Genomic DNA, 25,312 nt, shown 5'->3' on the forward strand with positions numbered 1-25,312 from the left:
CACAATCTGCTCAGTTACTGGGATTTTCACGCACAACCATTTCTAGGGTTTACAAAGAATGGTGTGAAAAGGGAAAAACATCCAGTATGCGGCAGTCCAGTGGGCGAAAAGGCCTTGTTGATGCTAGAGGTCATGAGGAGAATGGGCCGACTGATTCAAGCTGATAGAAGAGCAACTTTGACTGAAATAACCACTCGTTACAACCGAGGTATGCAGCAAAGCATTTGTGAAGCCACAACATGCACAACCTTGAGGCGGATGGGCTACAACAGCAGAAGACCCCACCGGGTACCACTCATCTCCACTACAAATAGGAAAAAGAGGCTACAATTTGCACAAGCTCACCAAAATTGGACAGTTGAAGACTGGAAAAATGTTGCCTGGTCTGATGAGTCTCGATTTCTGTTGAGACATTCAGATGGTTGAGTCAGAATTTGGCGTAACCAGAATGAGAACATGGATTCATCATGCCTTGTTACCACTGTGCAGGCTGGTGGTGGTGGTGTAATGGTGTGGGGGATGTTTTCTTGGCACACTTTAGGCCCCTTAGTGCCAATTGGGCATCGTTTAAATGCCACAGCCTACCTGAGCATTGTTTCTGACCATGTCCATCCCTTTATGACCACCATGTACCCATCCTCTGATGGCTACTTCCTGCAGGATAATGCACCATGTCACAAAGCTCGAATCATTTCAAATTGGTTTCTTGAACATGACAATGAGTTCACTGTACTAAAATGGCCCCCACAGTCACCAGATCTCAACCCAATAGAGCATCTTTGGGATGTGGTGGAACGGGAGCTTCGTGCCCTGGATGTGCATCCCACAAATCTCCATCAACTGCAAGATGCTATCCTATCAATATGGGCCAACATTTCTAAAGAATGCTTTCAGCACCTTGTTGAATCAATGCCACGTAGAATTAAGGCAGTTCTGAAGGCGAAAGGGGGTCAAACACAGTATTAGTATGGTGTTCCTAATAATCCTTTAGGTGAGTGTATATCTGCCGGAGCCGCCATTTTTTTTCAAACAATACACAAATAATTGTGGGTTATCTGCAGCAGCGACGGATACACCTCATGCACACTCCGAATTTCTGTGAAAGAAGGGCACATTTGAAGGTTGCATTCGTAGTGTCCAACTTACTTTACTGAAATGAGACAGCCCTGATGACACGCGCAGCCTTCAAATGCGACCTCTGGAGGACACAGCCTTTCGAAATGAGATACAGCTCCACACGACGACATCTTTGTCCTGTGTCAGCCACCGTAGCCTCTCTATGAGTGCTGGGCGGTTTCAATTCTTAACCTCACCACTAGATGCCGCTAAAATTGACACTGCACCTTTAACTAACATTTAAAAAAAGGTTAATAAATGCTATAAAAATTGTTCATTCATTGTAAGTCCTTGTTTGTAATGCATGATCTAATGTTTGCAAATGAGACCATATTATAAAGTCTTGCCGATAAAAAAACAAAAAAAAACAAGCACCACTGCCTGAATTAAATATACTTGACAGCAAAGTGGCTGTTTGAACTGTTTATTGCATAATGTGACTTAAAATAAAATAGGAAGCAGTATACTAGTACTCCAATCTGAACACAGTCATTCAAACCCAGTTTTGGCACTGTGTAATCAAAACTCTATTAACTACATGAAATGTCAATAATCACGTCATCATGTGGTCAGCCGCTCATGTGCTGGAGTGAGCAGCAGTCCTGCATGTCTCTCTCACCCATAGGAACGCTCAGAGCTCCTCCCCCATCCTATACATACATGAGCCCAGCCAATAAGAAGAGAGGGATGATAACAAATTTAAATAGTCCCGCAAGCTGCCTGTACCTCGTAAACTGGCAGATCCAGGGCATGTGTGTGTGTGTATAAACAGATTACCTGTAGTTTAATCCAACATCATACATCATTCTGTGTAACTTAGTGTTAACCCAGATTTTATTGAAATGAAAACTGACGTGATGAATTCAGTGGTGTGTTACAGATCTGGAATCCCGGACATGTTTCTGTACATCAAGTCATCATAAATCATCAAAGCCTCCGCATGAGCGTCTGCCATTCAAACGCACCACATCATCCACTGACATGGCAGTGAATGTATTTCCAAAGTGCATTAAGGGAGTGTCTCAGTCATTCTGTGGCCTGTTAGTGGCTTAGTAAAGGGTCAAAGGTCAGATTATTTAAGCAGTTTAGGTACTGTCATAGAGGTCATGGCGGTCATGGTGGTCATGGTGGTGGATGGCACGGTGATGTCTCTGAAGACGGGCTGAGACACAGAGGAAGAGGACGGTTTGTTCTGGTTCAGAGTCTCTATGATCATCTGTCTCATTTCTCGACTGGCATCACCACGGACAGCTAACAGGGCCACAATGTGTTCCTCTCTAAAGACAGAAGAAGAAGAAGAAGAAGAAGAAGAAGAGAGAAAGGTGGTTTTGAGTTGAAGACCTTATGTTTCAATGTAATCCTCAAATCACTGGTAATGATAGATAAGAGTTATGTACAAGAGAAATTAGTTGAGCTCTTCACATGATACTTTGACTGGTGAACGTTACAAAGACATTTCACCACGAAATGACAAATTAGGAAATATATTTTGCGTAAAGAAATTGGGCATTTCAAATTTTTTTTTACATTTTTAAATGTGACATTTTCATGACAATTTAAGACCCATTTTCTCTCCAATTTCGAATTACTGCAATGTGTCTGATTTTTTTAAATTAATGTTTATTACTCTAATACATAAATGTAATTTTTTTTTAATTATCATAAATTAAAGGCAGTACAACAAATAGTACCATCATGATGTATAAACTACTTACAATATAGATAAATGTCATATATATTTATTTTATATATATATACATATACACAGGGCTTGACATTAAGCCTGTTCACACGCTTGTCCTTCGGACAAGTAAGTCTGTCATTCACTTGTCCGAGTAAAAAATTTGCTTGTCCGGATTTTGTTCGTAAATATAATCTATTCTGAAGCAATATTCTCACCAGTGTTCAATCAGCTTTGACATATTCAAATATGCATATTTGTGATATTTTTACCTTTTTATAAAGGGCATTTTTCCATAATCTTATTAAATATAGGATATGCTTCAGCTTTCCTTTTATATTCTTAAATTTGATCTATAAATTAAATTAGAATAAGACACTATAGGCTGTTACCAATCAAATTAAATAATTTACACTGAAAAATTACAACTGCATTAAATAATGTTATGGGATTATTTTAAATATTTTTGCATATACAAATAAGAAATGTTGGAAAGATGAAACTAAACCACCAGTAGGTGGCAGCATGTGACCGTCTTAATGAGCGAGTTATTGAGTCGATTCAGTGAAACGGCTGATTCATTCAAGAATTAGGCGGTCGTCTACGAATAGGTCAACCTGGGAATCTTTGATTCAACCGATTCATTAAAACGCTGAATTATTCAGTAACACACACTGTTGCTGTGAGATGCGTTACTGTTCTGCTGTAATATTTGTTTGGAACTATTTTCGCTGGTGAAATAGAACAAAAACAGTCCATATTGCATCTCAAATGTAAGTGACTTAATGTTAATTAATTGTTTATGGAACTGGCGTATGAAATCAGTGTCATTTTCAGTTGTGATGGTATTCAGGAAAACAACACTCTTGTTAGTGTGATGTTGCTTTACTGTATCAAACTACACAATTTTAACCGTGTATGTTAACTGAGTTTCTTTGTATGAGCGGCGCTCATTTGTTTTCGATTTTCTCCTCGAGAGGCTGCGCGAGCCTCAACAGCACAACCTTGTCAGTTCGTTTTATATTATTGTCCACTATCGATCGCAACTTACACTAACTGAATGCAGAATCATTATTACACTTTGGTGATTCCCTAGTTATTTTTTGTTTTGACATTTTACTCAGGATACTTGTCCGTCGGGCAAGTAAAATTGTTTTTCACTTGCCCCTTCAAAAAAACGTTGAGCCCTGTATATATATATAAACATTTCTTAAATATATAAATGCTTATGTGTGTATTTATATACACATAATAATTATACACAGTATATATATATATATATATATATATATATATATATATATATATATATATATATATATATATATATATATATATATATATATATATATATATATATATATATATATGTGTGTGTTTTTTGTTTTGTTTTATTACTGTAATGTGAATGACATTTATTTTACAATACAGTAATAAATGGTCATTTTGATAATTGATATTGATTGATAATAGTCACAGAAAACAGAAATATCATCTCAATACTAAAAATCTTAATGGCCCTAAAAACAGGCTAGCGTAATTAAAATTAAATAAAATAAAGTACAATTTAAAAAATAAAATATGATTACAACACATTTTCTAGTAATTTTGTGGTGAAATATGACCAGCACAAGATTTTATGTGATGTGGAAGTACAGAAAATTATTATTTTCTTAGATTTTTATGTAATGAAGTCTTGACCTGATGTCAGGATATTTGGACACCAGGGTGGACACCTCCAGGTAGAGCAGCGCAGGATCGGTCAGTTTGAAGACCTCAGCGATGGCACTGATGGAATCACACAGCCGGTCTGACCCCTCTCCCTGAGCAAACACAAAAAACATATGCTTCAAAACAAGCTCTTCAAAGAGTTGCTGAGGACGTTACATGTTGTTCCTGTGACAGTAGCAGTTCTGGCTCATTTGGTGCCCTAGGCTAAATCAGACTTGACATCGGCTACGTTGATATTCTAATATTGTAGAACTATATACAACAATATAGCATGCACACAAAATTCCCTGAGGGAGAGCAGAGCCAATTCATAAGAAAACACAGGATATGAGAGTGGCCGTCCAGTTGAGCCAACTCAAAGCAAATCTGCGTGCGAGCAGAGAGATTTGCACTTGTGCATTATTACATGCTATAAAGAAGAGAAGAAAGTCGTGTCTGAAAGCTGCCTGTGCGAGTGGCTGCCTATAGTGCCGATGCCAAGACCCGCCACTGACTGTGATGTAAAAAATACTACAACACTCGTTCAAATATGTTCGATATCGATACCGATACCTTGACTTCGATACCGGTTCCTGAACGATACTTTTTCTGACACCAAATTTATTTTTCTGTTTTAACAAGATTACATTACCTCAAAAAAAAGTTTGGTTTTATTTTTTTCATATAGGCCTATAGGGTACTGGGGGGCGGAATATATGCCTCGCGCTCAAGCACACACATAAAGCTTGCCACAAAGCACTGGCAAAAGTAGCCTAATGTTTATAAATGTAAAAATAGCAAGGCGATTTTTTCTAAGTCTGTGTTGGGCTGCAAAGATGAAGTTGACAATGCTGACTCGTCATCTACGCAGTAGTAATGGTAATGGTAAATGGACTGCATTTATATAGCGCTTTTAACAGACCTACGGCCATCCAAAGCGCTTTACATTTGCCTCACATTCACCCATTCATACACTCATTCACACACCGACGGCGGTGTCAGCCATGCAAGGCGCCATCCAGCCCATCGGGAGCAGCTGGGGTTAGGTGTCTTGCTCATGGACACCTCGGCACTTGGTCAAGTGGAACCGGGGATCGAACCACCAACCTTCCAGTTTGTAGACAACCTACATGAACCACTGAGCCACTGCCGCCCGTAGTAGTGAACGTAGTAGTGAACGCACGCACGCCTATAGAGCCAGATGTGCGAGCCGCGTCCCTGGGCGTAACCGACGTAAACTAATCCAGTAATGTCCACCACAGCCAATCATGCTGCATGCTTATTGGCTCACTGGCGTTGACAAGATTAATCCCTTAGGTATTGAAAGACAAGACCTTTTACGATACTCGATAGTATCGAGGCAATTCGGTCGGTACCTAAAAAGTATCGAACTCGATACCCAGCCCTAGATATAGCAGAACGTTCTAGAGACATCATTCAGAATGTGTGTTTGTTGTTGTGAGACTCACAGCAGAAAGTTTCCTGAAGAGGAATTTGAACTGATCCGCTTCTTTAATCATCCGGTCTGCTCCCTCCTTCCTCTCGTCAGCATTCTTAAACGAGATGCGCTTCTGCATGATGGCTTTCAAATACTCCACCACCACCCGCCGATGAGCCTCACTCGTCATTTCCTGTTGAACACACACGTGTTAAATCACAACACTAAAACACACATTAACATTACTGTATATATACCGTGCAAAAGTTTAGCGTCAGTATGTTTTTTTTTAATTAATACTTCAGCAAGGATGCATTAAATTGATCAAAAGTGGCAGTAAAGACATTTATAATGCTACAAAACATATATATTTCAAATAAATGCTGTTTAATTAACCTATTCATCAAAGAATCCTGAAAAAAATGTATCACGGTTTCCACAAAAATTGACACCATTGATAATAATACGAAATGTTTCTTGAGCAGCATTTTTGAAGAATCATGTGACACTGAAGACTGGAGTAATGATGCTGATCATTCAGCTTTGGAATAAATTACTTTTTAAAATATATTCAAATAGAAAATCCTAATATTTCACAATATACCTGTATTTTTGATCAAACAAATGCAGCCTTGGTGATCATAAGATGAAAAAAGCATGAAAAATAATCCTCAAACTTGTAAACAGTAGAGATACGTGATTGTACGGAACAGTTCTATCAGCATTACGACAAATAAAACTCATCTACTATAATAGGACACATATTCTGACAAGTGTGCAAACCTGATTATACGGCTTCTTAATTTTGGAAAAGTCGTTAAAGTAGTCTTCCACCGTCACACAGATGGTGTCTACAGCATGAGAGCCGGCCAACCACTTCCGGGTCATCAGCTCACTCAGATGATGCTGTCGAGAGACCAACAAACTGTCAAAATGTAGCATGTTTATCCCAGTCACTAAACCTTAAAGGGGGGGTGAAATGCTGTTTCATGCATACTGAGATTTTTACACTGTTAAAGACCTGGATTCCCATCCTAAACATGGGCAAAGTAAAAAAAACTAAAAAGTTGGACGTTTAATGGAGTATTTCTGTGCCAAAAATACTCCTTCCGGTTTCGGAAAGTTTTTCTCGAGTATGGGTATATGTGACGTCAGATGGGGCTGATGTCCTTGTACGGGCCGTACGGGCTCTTCTCCCGGTAGGGACTAGAGCGAGAGAGCAAATGCCCGCCCATTATAGCGCTGTGCTCGGCTTTAGGGAAGCTGGCTGCGCTGAAGTCATAGGACGTCACGAAATCAACAATGTCAACAAAGATGTGTTTTTGGTTGTCCGGGAAACCCAAGACAACCCTGTACAGCTTCCCAAAGAACCCAGCGCTAATGGGATCCCTGCATTTCGTCGGCGATTGATTTATAAACAAGGCCCAGTTCAACTCCGGATTTGTAGCTTGTCTAATGCTGAAAGATGGAGCAGTTCCAGCGATTAAGGTTGGAAGCAGGCGGTGAGTAAAAGTGCTTCAAATGTCTTTGTGTTGTTAGCTATTGACTCGTTCATTCAAATGCGCTACTATTCCATTGTTTTTCTATGTAAACACGCATAGAAAATCTTTATTTTAATATTTTTGCATCCCTCTCTAACCAGAAGTTAAATATAGTCCGCTGTGCAGCGCTTCTCTTCTTTTTTGGCGCTAACGTTAACCGTGTGCTCTCCCATTCAAACACCACTCGTTGTTTTGGTGAAAGTGCGACTCATTGGTTAGGCGTTACCAATCGGTTCAATGGAGGGGGAGTATTTTTTGTCTGATCTATTATGACAAACTCATATTTGATTAGGAACAAAATTATTGTTACAAAATAAATGAATTCTACATATTTTTCATTTGATCTACTGTGATTTTCATGTTGAAATTTTGGAGGGGTTGTAACTGATGGATTTGAATATTGGGGGGGGGGGGGGTACCTCCCCCACCCCCCCATACCCCCCATAAACTACGCCCCTGGTAAACACACACAAATGTTGTAAAACTCGCGCATGACAAGCCACTATAAGCAGGTACCATTATAAGTTATCCGTTTTACAGACACGTTACATACCATAGAGACGTCCTGCTGTAGTCGTTGTTGCTGCTTCTCCTGTTCAATTTCAGCCTCTAGATCAGATTCTGGATTATATATGTATGGCTAAATTCGATTGATCTCCATGGTTTATTTAGGATAACGTTTGTTCCACGTTTAAGGATGTCACAGCTTTCTCAGCTCTCAACGCAATCGCTGCGCGCGCTCGTGATTCTTTAGCTACGCCCACACGAGACGCCTCCAGCGTTTTTTTCCGGAAAGACTCGGTACAGTGTATCTTTCTTTTATAAATATAATAAAACTAAAGACTTTTCAGAGATATGAAGGATGCAGTACTACTCTATAGGCACTCAAGATTGACATGAGATTGACATGAGTGTTTCAGAGGGGCTTTAACAACTGACCGTACACAACAAGAGCGCATTTACCTCCAAATCCAGGAAGACTTCATCTAGCAGGAACTGGCAGCCCTCTTTGGCCACATCATTCAGGAGCTTATCGATGGCAGCGTCGTTCTGAGTGGTTTCAGTCGACTGGGAGTACTTCCTTTTCAGGCTATTTATAGACTCCCTGACAACAAACATATTGAAATTAATTCAAACATTAATTTGGTTCATAAGCAGTCTATTACTGATGGTAAGAATATGCAAAAATAATGCAGCACTTTCCAGCAAAAAAGTTATATTGCGCAGTAATTAGCAGGGTATCAGAAGAGTTCGTAAAATCAAATTTAAGACCTGCGCAAATACAATTGATACCGTATGTCTATGCTATACTACTGCCTGCTGCTCATTCAAAAACATGAGGGAGATCATGTGTGCTCTTTATGGCTGCAACAACTAATTGATAAAATCGATTATTATTGATAATGAAAATAATCGACAATGAATTTGATTATTGAGTAGAAGCGTCTACGAGCTGTGGCTAAGAACACAGGACACAGAGGGAGCTGCTGCGGGAAAGGTACATGATCCAAGTTGTCCGAAACATGAGAATGCTTTATAAGCACTTCAAACTAAAGCATAAGCGTTTATCGGGTCTTGCCCTGTCGTGCTTTGACAGATGCGTGTGATGTTTGTGTTTAGCCGTGTTTCCACCACAGGAACTTTCCCCAGGAACTAGGGACTTCGGGTGCTACTCTGTGTGTTTCGACCGCAGGAATCGGGGTCTAAATGAAGTTCCAGGTAATTATTTCCCCCTAAAAACGGCCCTGCTCTTTCTCAAAGTTCAGGGCCCGTATTAATAAAGATTCTGAGAGTCCTCTCAGAAAACTCCTAATTTAGCTTAAAAACTTTTACGTAGGAGTCTTAGCTTAAGATCTGAGCAAGGAAAATACAAAAACGTTTATCTTAGTGAAGAGGCGGGGCTGACCCCGTTGCTATGTATGACACAGTCTTTTGAAGACTGTGATTGGTTGGTTGTCGAAAAAAGGAGCGCTTTTAAGTATAGGGTCTATTCTAAGCCTTCACTTTGAAATTACAAGCGCAAATTGTCCTATTTTACCGTTCTGTCTCACTCACACACACACATCATATATATGTATATAAATCCTTTTATTATTTACCATGCTGTTAATTTCCTATTAGGTATTTGATTGGCTTAGAATTATAAATATTGTTCCACTCTTTCCAATTACACTGATTGCTGGTATGTCTAATTAATTGGTGGTTTGAAAGTTGGGTTTAGTGCAACAAACATGATCCCTGCACAATCTAATCTATAGCGTCTTATTAAGTCACTGTCATCCATTGTCTGCAACACATTCCTTCTCCCTCTTCGTCTTCGCTGCTAAAGAAACTCTTAAGCCTCTTAAAAGTCCTCGTCCGTGCTCCAAACAAATTTGACCTTAAGACCTCTTTTAAGGGTTAAGATGCTTTCTGAATTACTTTTTTCTTTACTAGGATTTTTTTGATAATTTTAAGAGTAAACGGCCACATTTCGGACAATTTTTTTTCACTAGGAGCTACTCTTTGCATTAAGATTCTTTATGAATACGGGCCCAGGAACTTGAACATGCTGATTGAGTTCACGCGGAATTTTGATTGGTCGACTCGACGCCGCATTTTATTTCAAGCACTATATTTTTTTAATTATATACATATAACATGAGTAACTATATTTATGAGAGCGCTAACAGTAAATGCACTATCGTTGGAATAACCCATTAATGTAATATAATTAGCCTACTATGTTCAGACAAGTTAACATTTTGTGCATTTTGTTTTTGTTTATTATCATTTTTAATTTAGTCGTTTAAATTTCTGCTTTAAAATAGTAAGCAATCAGTTGTTTTTAGGTTTAGAATATATTGTAACCCTTTTTGTTTTGCTTATAACGTACAGCATAGCCTACATAGATACATTCACTATATTTGTTTTCATAGTCTTTATATTATTTTATTTTTTTTTGTAGGACAGCATTAGGCAGTATGTGGAATAATATTGTTTAAAATAATTAATTCAAATGAATAATATTTATAAATGTATTTATTTTTAATGTATTTTTCACTCCGATTAATCGATTCATTGAAAAAATAATTGACAGATTAATCAATTATCAAAATGATCGATAGTTGCAGCCCTGAGTGCTCTATGAACACCATAGTGTAAACATTGTCAAAACTCATTAGAGAATCAGCAGCTCATTAACAATAGCTCGGGCATAAATGGTCGATGAATAGATCGAAAATGCAACAGTGTCGCACTTTGACATTGAAATGTACATCGCTTGCATTCATTTCATTAAATCATCATCTTTGGAAGTTTAATAATCACATTAGGCCACATTGTGATTCCGTTCTTTACACTCCCAAATTAAGATACGATAATTGATAAAATGATAATTAACACTTTGAAACTAAAAATCTGTTATACCATTTAAAAAACCACATTGAAGACTTTTTGACCCTAAATTTGATCAAACTGAATTTAAAGGGATAGTTCACCCAAAAATGTTCAACCTCACGTTGTTCCAAACCTGTATGAGTTTCTTTGTTCTGCAGAACACAAAATATATTTTGAAGAATGTTTGTAACCAAGCAGATAGAGCAACCATTGACTTCCACAGTAGGGAAAAAAATACTATGGTAGTCAATGGTTGCTCTCTCTCTACTTGGTTACAAACATTCTTCAAAATATCGTCTTTTTCTATATTCTATATATTCTTTTTCAGCAGAACAAAGAAACTCCTACAGGTTTGGAACAACTTGAGGGTGAGTAAATGATGACAGAATTTTCATTTTTGGGTGAACTATCCCTTTAAGACTTAAATTGGGAGTACAGAATAATGTAATGTGTTATTTAAAAATGATTGATTAAGAGAAACTCACTTGAACGTTTGACAGTTGTTGATGATGGCAATCATGTACTGAACGTAGCACTGCGGAAGCTGACGATCTTTCAGGTGTTCCTCCTTATAGGCAATCGCCTCCTCTCGGTACCTGCACACACATGTACGAAGGGTGAAAGTGTGCCTCTTACTGAGCTAACATCTGTAATAACGAATAGTGGGAAAAAAAAAAAAAATTGACAGTTTGAGATCACAATACCTTACTAGGAAGGAGTTCATCTGCCTAAGACAGACTTTCAGCACTTGCTCTTTAAAGGTCTCGTTGATCTGAGCGGCCACCTGGAGATTCTGCTCAAACATCTGAGGATGAAAAGAGGGACAGTTGAATTAAAGGAAGGTGAAATTAAAGGGTCACTTCATGATTTAGCATTAAGCTTTGTATCAGTAGAAACCCCGTAGCATATTTGAATTATGGTACTTTCCCCCCTCATATCCCCCCGAGACGAGAGAATTATGCATTTTATTTCTGGAAAAAAATCTGTCATTTTGCAGTCATTTTGCATCATCGGAGGAATTTTTGGCCAGAGGCTAAAAACTACAGCCAGTAGAAGGAGCTGTTCCACATGTTTCCAACCCGCCCACAGGGGAGAGATCTCACTCTCAGAATGTGAATGCGCTCGGCTCGGCCTCTGCATTTATAATCGGAGAGTTGCAGAGCAAAGTGAGTGTTTCAACTTTTCAATGAATTCCTATGAAAGTTTAGCTTTCCATATGCGATCAGAAAATGCGTCAGACTGGACACGCGCTGAGAATGACTCAGCTCTTAACGTATTAATTATTGTATTATTATGAAGATCAGAGCGACGTTGGGGGTGGTGTAGGGAGTGGCCTCGTAGGGCAGCGAAGCAAGTGCATTCTGGGAGTTGTTGTCTTTCATCCACATGAGATGAAAATACATTTTCTGTCTTTTCTCGGTCTAGAAGGCACCAAATTCAAAAATAAATTCACATTTCTACTACATAAATGACCCAGTTTAAATACACATTCATCTTCCCAGCGCTAAAGTGCCCCTTTAAAGGAATTAAATCTCATGTCGAACCTTATGCGAGAGGGTGCATTAAGGGTGTGTTCACACTTGTAGTTTGGTTTGCTTGGTTCGTTTGGTCCGGACTAAAAAACAACATTTAGTCCTGGTCCACTTAGCGGTCACCAGTATTGGGGAAAGTTACTTTGAAAAGTAACGCATTACAACTTAGTTAACTTAGTTACTTTTTAAGAAAAGTAATGTGTTACGTTACTTTTCCGTTACTTTTTCTCACCTGGGCTGGGCTTGTTTTTGTTTTTTTGATAACAAAAAGTAATATTTTTGTGCAACGGTAAAGACTCACATTTAGTCTATAACTACAATAACCCTCATGTGTACACACACACGCCTCTGCACTTATTTTTCTCAACATGGGGGCAGGAGAGCTGTCAGTCAAATTAATGTGAAAAATTAACTTGCGTTACTTTTTTGAAAAAGTAACTCAGATAAGTAATGCGTTATTTTACTAGTTACTTGGTAAAAAGTAATATTATTACGTAACTCAAGTTACTTGTAATGCGTTACCCCCAACACTGGCGGTCACATTGGCATTTTAACACCAAGGGATAGGGATATGTTCATAACCTGATTGGTCGGCTTTTATTATGTGTATTTCGCAACGGAACTTACCGAACCTCCAAAACAATGCTGTGTGCTGGGTTAAATGCGCTCGTTGTATGTGTGTAGCTACATATGATGGTATTCTGACCAGCTGAGAACTCGTGAAGAGCTTATAAAATGTGTAAAGGACTCAAAACAGTGGTAGAAAAAAAACAAAAACACATTATATATATACATATATATATATATATACATATATACATATATATATACATATATACATATATATATATTAGGGATGTGACGGTGAGGAAATTTCCCCACCGGTTAATTGATGTGTGACAACACCGGTAATACCGGTATCACCGGCGGAGGCTTTTAAATCACTAATTCTATCTAACCGAAAGTAACATGCACACGACCGCTCTGAACTGAAAACGCGCCAGTGCGCACACACCGTGAATGACAGCTCGTCTGTAAATGCGCGCTCTTTGAGGACATGGGTGCGTCTCAATCAGTTCCCTAGTTCAGTAGTCAGGGCACTGATCAAGCATTGATCATTCTATGATTGAGATGCACGCCATGAAAGAATAACAGTTCGTCCGTAAAGCCTTGTTTATACTCGGTTCATTAGCCTATTATTTTTAATGAAAAACACAACAACAAAACAAATGACAAACTCCCTTAAATAGGCGCTTTTACGTTTCGCTTTGAAACCAAATCTTCCGCGATCATCTCAGTCAGCTCCTCACTCTTAAATCTGATGAATGACTCCTGCCGCTGCCGAGACTCACGGTCGGATCCTGCTTTATTAAGCAGATACGTTCAGTTTTTATTTGTATTGTCAGTTCTCTAACTGAACTACATTATTTTATTACTATAAAAAAATCGAAAAGACGGTGGGCGGTGCCACGGTGGGCAAGTGATGTAACCGGTGTTGAGTCTGGACACCGGTAACACCGGCAACACCGACTATCGTAGCAAGCCTAATATATATTTGATATATATTGATATAACCGCAAAGGCTGCGATTACAGTCTGGTCACGTGACACGCGAGAGTAAAGTCTGCAGAAGAAGCAACTTGGCACGTTACACATGCCTGGCCAAAAAGGGGAAAAAACTGTTTGTGTTTGTTGATCTATCTAATAAACACTCAGAGGAGTGACTGAGGGTCTGGCCCATGCAAGGAGTGCAGTGGCTGTGCTTACTCACTTAGCCCGGCTTCCAGAGATGAAATATGGATTTGTCTTTCATTTGATATTATTTCCTTTTACTGAAACACTAAAGAATTATGATGAATATTGCCTGTACTTCTCACTGAAGAGAAGAACATGTTATCTACATGTTTTGGAGAACTATGTTGTTTTCAGTTGACGCTCCACCACCTCTAACCTTGGAGAAACTGTCTCTGTGTATGTGTGCTAGGGTTCTGTATTGCAGATCAGTATTAGAGGTGTACAACAGGCATTTTGTTCTGGACAAGCTCCCGCCTGCTCCAGACCTGGAAGGTCACTGCGTGCCTAATTCCAGTGTCAACAAGTGATCTATGGAGACATGCATCTGATTAACTGACGATGTGTGGAAATTTACTATGACTATCCATTTTCTCTTAGCCAATCAGAAACATTCAACCTGAAGTAATGACGTGGCTAGACCTTGAAAAGAGTATACCTGTTGAGAAATTGTATGTACGAAAACTGGTAGAGAGGGAGTGCGGCCTACAAACTTCTTGTTAGACGTGAAGCTGGCTTCGGCTGATGAAACTGCAAACTATTCTTCAGTAAATTTTTCTTTAATTAATTGCACTCCTGACACTTGGTCTTCATTCTTCCCAACTGGTCTTGGGTCCTAAACTGTTATTCCCCTAACACTGTCCTTTTTAGGGTCGCATCTTGTGACATCATGTCCTGTTTTTGGTTCGTTTACATGTCTTTGGTCCATGTTGCGTTCTTATTTCAGTCGAAACACAACAGTTTGTTTGAAAGCGGACCAAGACCCATCTTTTCAGCGGCCTCGGTCCGCTTGTTTGGTGCACAACAGGGTTCAGATGGCAGCGTTCACACATGTTCAAATGAACTGCACTAACAGAGCAATCGCAAACATGCCAAGTGTGAACACACCCTAAAGCATGAGGCCAGATAGACGTTGTACCTGGAAGACAATAGCAGGTAAGGTGGTCTGGTAGTAGCCGTTCTGGTCGCCCTCAGGCTCCGTCTCCTTCTGCCAGTCTTTCTTATCCGTTTCCAGAGCTTTGCGCAGCCAGCCTGTGATGTTTGACTGAGAGAAATGGAAAACAAAGACTTGCTGAACTGGCAATACGTGTGCATGCACAATATTCAGTGCTGGGTAGATTACTTACAAACTGTAGTCCATTACTGAATACAAATTAATGAAGAAAACTGTATTTAGTGACGTAATCGATTACATTACACACTACTTTTTGATTACTTTTAGCCTTAACTTGTTTATCACAAAGATTTGAATAGGATAATCTTTTAGTACATAATTTTTGGAATCTGATTATGTAATCCAGATTACATAGAATCAGTTACTACCCAGAACCGACAATATTTCAAAAGACTAAACACTTAAATTAAAGGCTGATATAGGTTTTATTTTTAAGCCAGTGCTGCAGACTTGAGGGACTCACAGTGAACGTCTTGAGGTATTTGCCCAGCAAATCATCCACCACTTTTTCAGGCAACAGCGGCTCCAACTGCTTGACGTCACACTCGGGCTGCAGATCAGGATGACCCATCATCTCCACACTGCCAGAGACATACAAATGCACATGAATTACACCCGTTTCTGCTCTTTGTCAATATCAGAGAAATGTCTTAACTAAATGAAGTGCGCATCTCTGTGCGCACGATTTGAGTGTGTGTGGTTGTATATAATGCATCCCAACATGTCCTACCATAGACCGTAAAAGAAAATATGGACGATGCGTCTTTATTGGCTTCCGCTAGAGCTGGGTGATGAATCGATTTTATCGATTAACTAGAGTGTGCAGAATTCTCTGTTATAAACCACAGATATCAGATCAAACAGCGCTGATGTGGAGACCAGGAGAAACCAATGAGCCATGAGCGAAGATCAGGGGTTTCAGTCAACAAATCATAAACCATGGATTTAATGTAGTAACACCACATGGTATTGTGGAAGAAAGAGTTGAATGTTTTTTTATATATTTTTTTTATGTTGTCGTTATTCCTCTCATACAACCTTTTGAGATTTAAATTCAAGCACTTTTCAAGGGTTTTCAAGGGCTTCCCACTTATTCCAGCACTTCACAACTCGAAATATTATCCAATTTTAATGTTATTTTTAATGTGATGATTTGTAAAATTAAAAGTTTAAAAGGTGTAAACCACTTCGTTTCAAACAAGCACTTATTTTAAAAAGACATGACATTACCACTATAACCAGTAGATGGCAGCACTTATTGACTTGTTAGCCATTTCCACTCCCTAATATATGGACAAAAGTAGGAAGACTTTTCTTTAAATTGTGACTAAATTACCCAGAAACCAAGTAAAGAGCTCCTTTAATAGTCACTGAAGCTGTCGGTCAGTTCAGTGTGAGACTATAAAAGAACAATGGTAACCTATATTTAATAAGAGCAGAATATTAAACATTTCCCTATAATTTTTTGCACATTACTGTTGTTAATAAAAGTAATTTTTATCTGCATATCAATTCATAAACCTTTGACTAGTTTTGGACCCCAGGTATGTGCTACCAAGCCGCAAATATTTGACAAAAAACAAAATAAAAGTTAACTTGTTTTGAACAATTTCTTTGTCATCTGCAGATTGATTTTAAATGGGGGGGGGGGGGGGGGTCGATTTAAATCGTAAATCGGATTTTTGGTGAAAAAAAATCTGGGATCTGGGATTTTTTTTAGGCCATATCGCCCAGCCCTAGCTTCCACTGAAGAAAAGTGAAGCCTCCGGAGGTCCGAATATGGCGCAGACATCTTGCGCATATTTGGGACAGAGTCTGCGCAGGATGTTGAGGTGCGATATAAAAAGCCCGCTCACACTCTCGCAGATGCAGAACAATTCATTATGTTGGTGTGAAATGGTTATGGAAATGTGAAAATTAAAGCTAAAGCTCCAATCTCCTCCCAAAAAAGTCTGTTGGTGCCTCAGTGGCAACTTCACTCAGAGAAATGCTCAATCATGACGTCATAACCCCCCGTTTTATAGCATCAAATTAACAAACTAACTAAAACTAAACTTGTTTAAAAAAAACGAACGCTTGAAATTAAATCAGCGTGATAAAAACTGCCTAAAATTACAGAAACCAACTTGTGTAATTTGATTGTTTAGTTTGCCTCGCGGCCATTAGAATACACGGAGGGGCGGGGGTTATGAGCTATACTGGGACCAGCCACCTGGGGGCGATCGAGGAGCGTCAGCTTCAGTTTCTAACAGGAGTGCTGCAGGCTTGTGTCCTACCAGTACTTCAGCATGTAAAACAGCTCCACTCTCTCTCTCCAGCTCCGTTTAGATCAACTACACATCAGCGCATTAATCTTCCTGGCTCCAATCCTGTGAGCGCACGCAATGTGATGGTCTGCTTTGAGTCCATCAGTCAGATTAATCAGCCAAAGCTGTGCTGCTGCTCTCCGCTCTGCTTTAAATACTGAGCTAATTGCTCACTGCTGCGCTTTGACAGACGGATCTGCCACTGAAGAATGCAAAGCTGGGCTAGTTATCCATCAAGGAAAATTGTAAAGAAACTAGGTGTATTATTTGCAATAACAGCTGTTAATAATACAGCTATAAATTCATTAATTTTAGCTGGAAATTTCAATCTAAAGTCAATCTGTTTATCATATAATGTGATCGAGTCTCTTCAGAAAATGTGGACTAAACTGCTCAATTCATATGGATTAGTTTTACAATCGTCATATCAGGGTATATACAGAACTTCTTAAGTTGAATTTAATACTTTTTACTACCTTTTTTAATACCTTCAAAATATTTTTGAATACCAGCGCGACTTCAAGCTGCAACTATAGTAGCGTAAAATGAACTATCTTTCCAAATGGAATAACATATTGCATCACAATGTAACGAGATGAGAATAGAAATAAAGAGGAAGGAGACATCTTCTTCATAGATCATTAGTCAGTAAGTCTGATGTGTGAGCAATCTAAAAAAAGAGGAGGACGAGAAGTAAGCACAGGTGTTAAAATAAATTAAGCTGATACATTTAAGTAAAGCAGAGGGATTAATCAAGATGTCACAACGGGCCTTTGTCCGTAGTTTTTAATCTGTGTCAAAAAGTAACAATTGCATAACAATGTTGGACATTTGAATGAACAGCTATGCATCAAAATTTGAACCAAATTTCCAAATGGAAACGAGAGCAATTTTCACGGTGCAATATTGATTTTTTTTTCTTTTTCGTTTTAAATCATGAAGGCGAGTCAGTGGATATCACACAAAAACGCAATGTGCGCGAGAGTCGGTGAAGTAGGGATGGGCAACAGTGGTCGAGTAATCGAGTACTCGAACGTGACAGCGATCATCGATCATGAGAATGATGATCGCCCTGAAAAAAATATATTTGTCTCTTTTTTTATTGGTTATTGCGTCGTTTTGCGCGGTACCGGAGGTCTGATTGGTTAGTGTTATACAGCACGCCTCCAGACTGCGGCGAAATAAAGTGAAACTGAGGCGTGCACTGCAGTGATGTCTGGAATCACTGATTATTAAATGGTTAGTGCAAGATGTGCAGCGCCAATCTGCCACAGCCTACATAGCATTATAATGAGAACACGATGGAAATAGAATGCTGTAAATGATCTGTGCTTAGTTCCCCGTGTATCAGCTGCTCCACAGAGAAACTAGCGAGAACACTCAGACTAGCGCGTGAAGTTCATGTGCGCATTTGCGTCCTTTTCTGCAGATGCACGTTGTAAGATTACTTTTATGTTGTCTATATCTGATTAATCTAATATAAGAAGCGTTTGGTTGAGCTTAATAAGCTAGCAAACTGCTGCCGTTATACCGACTGCTGTTTATTCTCTTCAGTGCTCGACATTATGGTTTAGAGACAGTCATATTCTTTTTATATAGGCAATTTCTTTCTCAGAATCATTGATATTGGTAATGCAGTAGTGCTATACTGTTCTCGTATTTTTTAACAGTAGACCTAGTTTATTTAAAGTTGTTTTTCGTTATGAGTTCGAAAACGCGCAGTGATGTCTGTAAACACTGCGATCATGAATAATAAAATTAACTGCATGATGTGCAGAGTCAATCTGTCAAAGCATTATAATGAGAACAGGATTTTAATAAAATGTTGTTTCTGTGTGCTTTCGTTGTCCGTGTATCAGCGTTGTTAAGGGAAGAGCGCATTCAAAATGTTCCGTTTCAAACCCTTCGCCTGTAAAATCTAGCACGCTGAAGTTCACGTGCGCATTCACGTCCTTTTGTGTTGATTTATGTCGTAATAGGTTCATAATAATCTTCATATTAATATTGATATAGGGTGCGTTTGATTGAGTTTATTAACCAGCTAGCAAGCTCTGCAGGGTGGTGTTATTTTACAGTTTCAGCTCAAAGGCAATGCTCGATATTACTGACTTGGTTATTTGAGACGGTCATTTTATAATCTTCATAAATTTTCAAAGACATTTATGCATCATAATCTAGCAGTTATTTTTTGTTTTATATGTTCATGTTTTCATATACCTGTATTCATGTCACGTTTGTATTTGTCAACAACCATTTTCATAACAGTTTTCATTATATCAATGACGGACATGCCCCGCCCCCTGCACATGCCCCGCCCCCGAGTACTCGAGTACTCGTTTTTGAGACCTATCGATGATCGAAATGAGAAATTGACAAAAATGCCCATCCCTATCACCTAGTCAATTATTCACTACAGAAAGTGAAAGTAAAATCTGACAAGCTTTCGGCGCATATTCTCACAGAGCCAAGAGAGATCTCTTTATTTATATATATATATCTGCTTTAACATATATGCTGATAACGTATAGCCTATAACTGTCTGAATTTATATTCTTAATATTTCTCTTGTGGCCCATATTGTGAAACAAATTAAAAGAGAAGCATAGGCCCATTTCGTGTTAAACAAGTTGTTTTTGAAATACTTACTTTCTGATAATACTGATATTATTGTAGTGTTCTGAAATATTATAGACTGATAATCATTTTAATTATAGGCCTATAATTCCTTGTTTAATTGGGCAAAATGTATTTAAATAATGAGGAGTAAGCTAATCTATCTATTCTTTTATTATGCAGTGTTGGTTATGCATAGCCTGCATTGATGCATTATGAAATTATCACGGGGGCAAATTAAATGTAATATCAATTTAATAATAAAAGTAGGCCTACCCTAATAATAAGATGATTGGGCACGAAAATGTAATACATCGCATAATTGGGCACGAAAATGTAATACCTCGTCAGATGACGTTTATTACTTTTTAATGCCCTTAATTTTGGCTAATTTCATTTACTACCTTTTACTACCCCGCGGACACCCTGCATATGAACTTTTTGAAGTGTTGAGTGGTAGTTGCATAGCTGTCTATGGAGGGACAGAAAGCTCTCAGATTTCATCAAAAAGATCTTCATTTGTGTTCCGAAGATGAACGAAAGTCTTACAGGTTTGCAATGACATGAGGGTGAGTGATTAATAACAGAATTACTGTCCCTTTCAGAGCACTCAAGTGCTATGACAAACGCAGTCCACTTACCTTTTATACGTGTTGAGCACCCATGTGAGAAGAGACACGATCTCATTGGCTTCTAGATCCTCTGCTGCAAGCTCCTGCACCCGCGCCGACACCGACTTATGATAGAGGTCGAAGAACACCTGGAAGGTCTTGTAGTGTGGGGGGAAGCACTGCACCATCATGTTCTTCACCACGATCAGGTCGTCCAGTACGTACTTCCTAGTGATCTCCAGCAACCTCACCAACCACATTTTGTCAGACTCGCGCGTTTCTGACTGCGTGCTCTCGATGCGACCGCTCACGGTGCCCTCTAGGACTTCGTTCATGCGGGTTTTCCAGCATTTGGGCCTCCCAGGTGGGATGAATCCAGTCTGCTTCTTGCGGTCCAGCATCCTGCGGTCGATCTTCTCTTCACGCTCAATGATTCGAACCACAGACACCAGCATGGTGGGGTCGCGGCGGACAGTGACCATGGCACGTTGGAGGACCATCCAGAGTTGTTTAGAGAGTTCCTCCGACAGGCCCTGCACCTGGCCGAAGTAGCCACGAATGAGGTTCATATCATGGACGTTCTTGCTGTCCATGCGGTACTGCTCGTACATGAGGTCGTCGCGGGAGCACTCCAGGTCCATTAGCTTGCGGTGAGCTTGAAGCAGCTCGCCCTGTTCGATCAGATTTTGGGTCTCTTGTACAATCTCAGGTACTGTAAAGAGAGATCAAATATGGGTGCAGTGTCAATTATTATAATACAGCTTCTAGCATCAATTCTAAAATAAAAATGTACAAGTAAAATAAAATATTAAATAAATAATTATTGATGAAAGACATGTAAATGGGCAATCAATTGAAATCAGCTTATTTAAAAAAATTAATTAATAAACAAATAAATACATAATGAAGTAGTATAAATCACTAATATATAGGTTATTTTTCAATACAATACAATAAGCATGCAAACGCCAGAAAATGGCTAGTAAAAAGTACAAAAAAAATGTTTTAACTAACTAACTAACTAAATAAATAAAATAAAAATATGGGAGAAAAACAATTGGGAGAAATTGAGAAAAACAACATGGGAATGCGCAATCAACACAAAAATAGTTAATAAATATATATTTTTTTTACATTAAATAACTTACTAAATACATATACATAAGTTTTAAAACATAAAACTAAAATATTGTTGGGGTAAACAACCTGTAAATGTGCAATCACCTGATAAATAGCTAATCAATTTAATTGTATATATTCAAATTAAAAAAATAATAATTTTAAAATAAAATGCATATTCATTTATATATTTAAACAGAAAAACAACACGTTAATGCACAAACCAACAACATCTAATAAATATTAAAAATACATAAATTAAATAAATAAATAAATATAAATATTGTAGGAGAAAAATAAACTTAAAATGTTGTCTACAGGAAAAAAAAACAGACACCATCTTAGAAAAATAGCATAATTATTAGGTTAAAAAAATGCTAAATGGGGGGGGGGTGGATTTGAGAAAATGTGTTAATCTCTAATTAACTAAAAAACACCTTATAAATAGCTAATAAATTAATTATATATTAAAATAAATAATTATTTCATTTGTTAAATAAAATAAAATATATAAATGTATATATTGAAAACAGAAAAACAACATCAAACAAAAAATAGCTAATAAATATTAAAAATAAATACATAAATTGTAGAAATAAATACAAATATTGTTGTAGAAAAATAAACTTAAAGTGTTGTCTACAGGAAAAAAAACAGACACCATCTTAGAAAAATAGAATAATTATTAAGTACAAAAAAAAGAAAAAAATTTAATCTCTAACTAAAAAAAACTATAAATGCAAAAACACCTTATAAATAGCTAATAAATTAATTATATATTAAAATAAATAATTATTTTATTTTTTAAATAAAATAAAATATATTAATTTATATATTAAAAACAGAAAAACAACATCAAACAAAAAATAGCAAATAAATATTAAAAATAAATATATCAATTGCAGAAATAAATACAAATATTGTTGTAGAAAAATAAACTTAAAGTGTTGTCTTAAGATGAAAAACAGACACCATCTTAGAATAATAATAACAATATTATTATTATTTTTAAGTAAATAAAAAAATGTATATGCTAAAAGACTACAAATTAGGGAAAACAAACAGTTAATCTCCAATTAACTGAAAAGGACCAACCAACTAGTGAAAGCCAACTACTGTTAGTATTTAGACATTAATTGTGCAAGCAGAAGTCCTCACCTGAGAAAATGTTTTTGAGGTTCTCCACGGCTGAAGCCAGCTGACTGTGCTGAACCACAGCGTCTTTCACATCCTTCAGATTCTCTATGGTGTTGATGCTCTGCCTCCAGTCTTTACTGACGTCTGCCAGAGAGTTCTGGATGTCTTTCACATCACACAGAGCATTATGGAGCTGCGTGAGGCCTGTTCGTACCCCATCCAACTGAGACTGAATGGCAGCCTGAAGAAGAGCATGGTTTGGTTTAATGAACTGGTAAAAGCATTTCCTAGATCAGCAGATGGTTACATGAAAATAGCGTCACCTTTAATCTTGCTTCCACGGATGCTTTCTTCCGCGCCTCTCTCCGTCTGTACTGCTCCACTTTGTCCAGCTGGTCAGAGCGCTGCAGCATCCCAGCAACCCTCTGCACCGCCGTGGCAACGGCCTCTCTGTTCGTCTCATCCATAGTAACCGATCCCAAATGGCGGGGTTGAAGGTACTAAAATGACAAAAACAGCAAGGGTTAAGAGTGCTGAAAATGACCCAAACGCAGGACCAAAGGTACTGAATGACCCAACCCAAACAACAAGTTTTAAATATACTATTAATACATAAATATTATAATGAAATAGCAGTAAAGGTACTAAAATGGTTATGGGTTGAATGGAAATGGGTTAAAATGCACTGTGTTATTTTAGTATCATTCTATCCTATTATATTTTTTATTCATATTTTTAATTAGTTTTTATTTTTATATCTCCCATCTTCATTTATATATATATATATATATATATATATATATATATATATATATATATATATATATATATATATATATATATATATATATATATATATATATATATATATATAATTTTATGTTTTATATTTTTTTTACTTCAGTTTTAGTTATTGTAGTGCATCAAGGTGAACTACATGAATGTTTTTTTTACGGTTTTAGTAAACTATAATAACGCTGATGCACTGAAATAACTACTGAAACTAGTAATGTACTGAAAATGACTTACAGTAAATTATAAATTCCCTTATTGTGCTTTGTATAAACGGCGTGTACTTAAGTCTTTTAATATTTAATGTGTTTTTGCATTCTTGTATCGTATATTAGTGTTGTAACGCTGTCTGTATTTAATTGTAACGTTATATGTTTGCAGCTGGCTGAACCCAAGCTAACACAAACAGATAAAGACAGTTACGTACACCTGCTCGAAATAGGTATGGTTTAGGGAAAATATTAAATCAAATTGTAATCTGTTTATTTTATTGTATTAATCGCATACACCGCGCTGAATTTTTGTGCAGAAAGGCCAACAGTGACAGATGCTACCTGGCTAACTACATTAGCATTCAGAGGTCTGCCCTTTTCATGTATATATCGTTAAATTCTCGAGGTCAAGTGAATGTACTCACCCGGACGTGGTGTTAGTTTGACGACCTGTGAGATGTTATAATCTGTTCATTGATATTTTCTTTTCATGTGTGTTTATTTTGTTCATTTACTGTCATAACAGCTGCGTCTTCCTGGTGCCGCCCAACACTCGTCAGTCAGATGACCGCAGCGCGCACTGCGCCTGAGCCGAGAGCATCAACTGTGCGCAGGCTTTGCGCAAATAACACTTTCACATTTTCCTTTGTGTGCTTTTTTGTTGTTGTTGCAATCTTCAATGGTCCATTATATATTTGAAAGTTCTACATTTAATATTCATACACTATGTTTAGGAGCTGTAGAAAATCAAAATAGAATCTGAGAGAAATTCAGAGATAGATTCATTTTGACTGAATTATTTTTAAATACAAAAAAAAAAAAAAATGTTCAGTGGTTGCTACACAACATATAAATTGCTATTAAAAGATTAACAGACATACAAATAAAGTGACGAGGAGACACTACAATACAGTTCTTTGATCAACAATAGTTTTATAGTCTGATAACAGATAAAGTAAATTTCCTTTGTGGTAGATGTAAAGCATGTTTATCAACATCTCAATATCTACATACTCAATAGCGGTTAATTAAGCATATTACAATTGTGTAACCATTTTATTAACATATTAATCATGAATTTGGTAAGAGAATATGACAACACATCCAAAACATAAAGCTTCTTGCATGTAGCATTAACACAATACGTTTTATTAGTAATGACACTTTTTACACACACAAAAAAGAATATGAATGAATAATTCCATGATTAATAATTCCATGAAGTAAAAGTAAATGCATGTTTATGCAATTAAAGGGAAAAAACATGTAAATCTACAATGCAATACACAAAGATATTTTCACCAGGGACATAATCTTTATTTGTCTGCGTTGCACACACTTTTACCACATGAATATGACATACATATAATTTCAAAATCT

At 37.5% G+C, this 25,312-nt stretch overlaps 1 protein-coding gene across 2 annotated transcripts; it reads right to left on the reverse strand.

Moving 5' to 3' along the window:
* Positions 1-1,525: 1,525 nt before the first annotated feature.
* exoc3 (exocyst complex component 3) lies at positions 1,526-24,514 on the reverse strand. Of its 2 annotated transcripts, none has more exons than XM_079819301.1 (13): positions 24,358-24,514; positions 23,252-23,428; positions 22,950-23,169; positions 20,703-21,384; positions 15,606-15,723; positions 15,107-15,232; positions 11,569-11,669; positions 11,350-11,460; positions 8,450-8,591; positions 6,729-6,851; positions 5,977-6,138; positions 4,499-4,620; positions 1,526-2,393 (listed from the first exon to the last, which is right to left on the reverse strand). In XM_079819301.1, exons 2-13 carry the CDS (start codon positions 23,393-23,395, stop codon positions 2,189-2,191), a joined length of 2,256 nt encoding a protein of 751 aa, XP_079675427.1. In that variant the 5' UTR covers positions 23,396-23,428; positions 24,358-24,514; the 3' UTR covers positions 1,526-2,188. The 2 variants fall into 2 exon arrangements, with proteins under 2 accessions (XP_079675427.1, XP_079675426.1); XM_079819300.1 differs by having other exon boundaries at positions 24,448-24,504.
* Between the last annotated feature and the right edge of the window lie 798 nt (positions 24,515-25,312).

This window comes from Gobio gobio (genome assembly GCF_949357685.1).
Source record: "Gobio gobio genome assembly, chromosome: 6".
In the NCBI taxonomy this organism is placed as follows: domain Eukaryota; kingdom Metazoa; phylum Chordata; class Actinopteri; order Cypriniformes; family Gobionidae; genus Gobio; species Gobio gobio.

Excerpts from the sequence above, each read along its gene's own strand:
- exoc3 (XM_079819300.1), bottom strand. Across the intron at positions 23,170-23,251 it reads CCGTGGAAGCAAGATTAAAG|GCTGCCATTCAGTCTCAGTT; the intron begins GTGACGCTATTT and ends GCTCTTCTTCAG. Across the intron at positions 21,385-22,949 it reads CCTCAAAAACATTTTCTCAG|TACCTGAGATTGTACAAGAG; the intron begins GTGAGGACTTCT and ends CTCTCTTTACAG.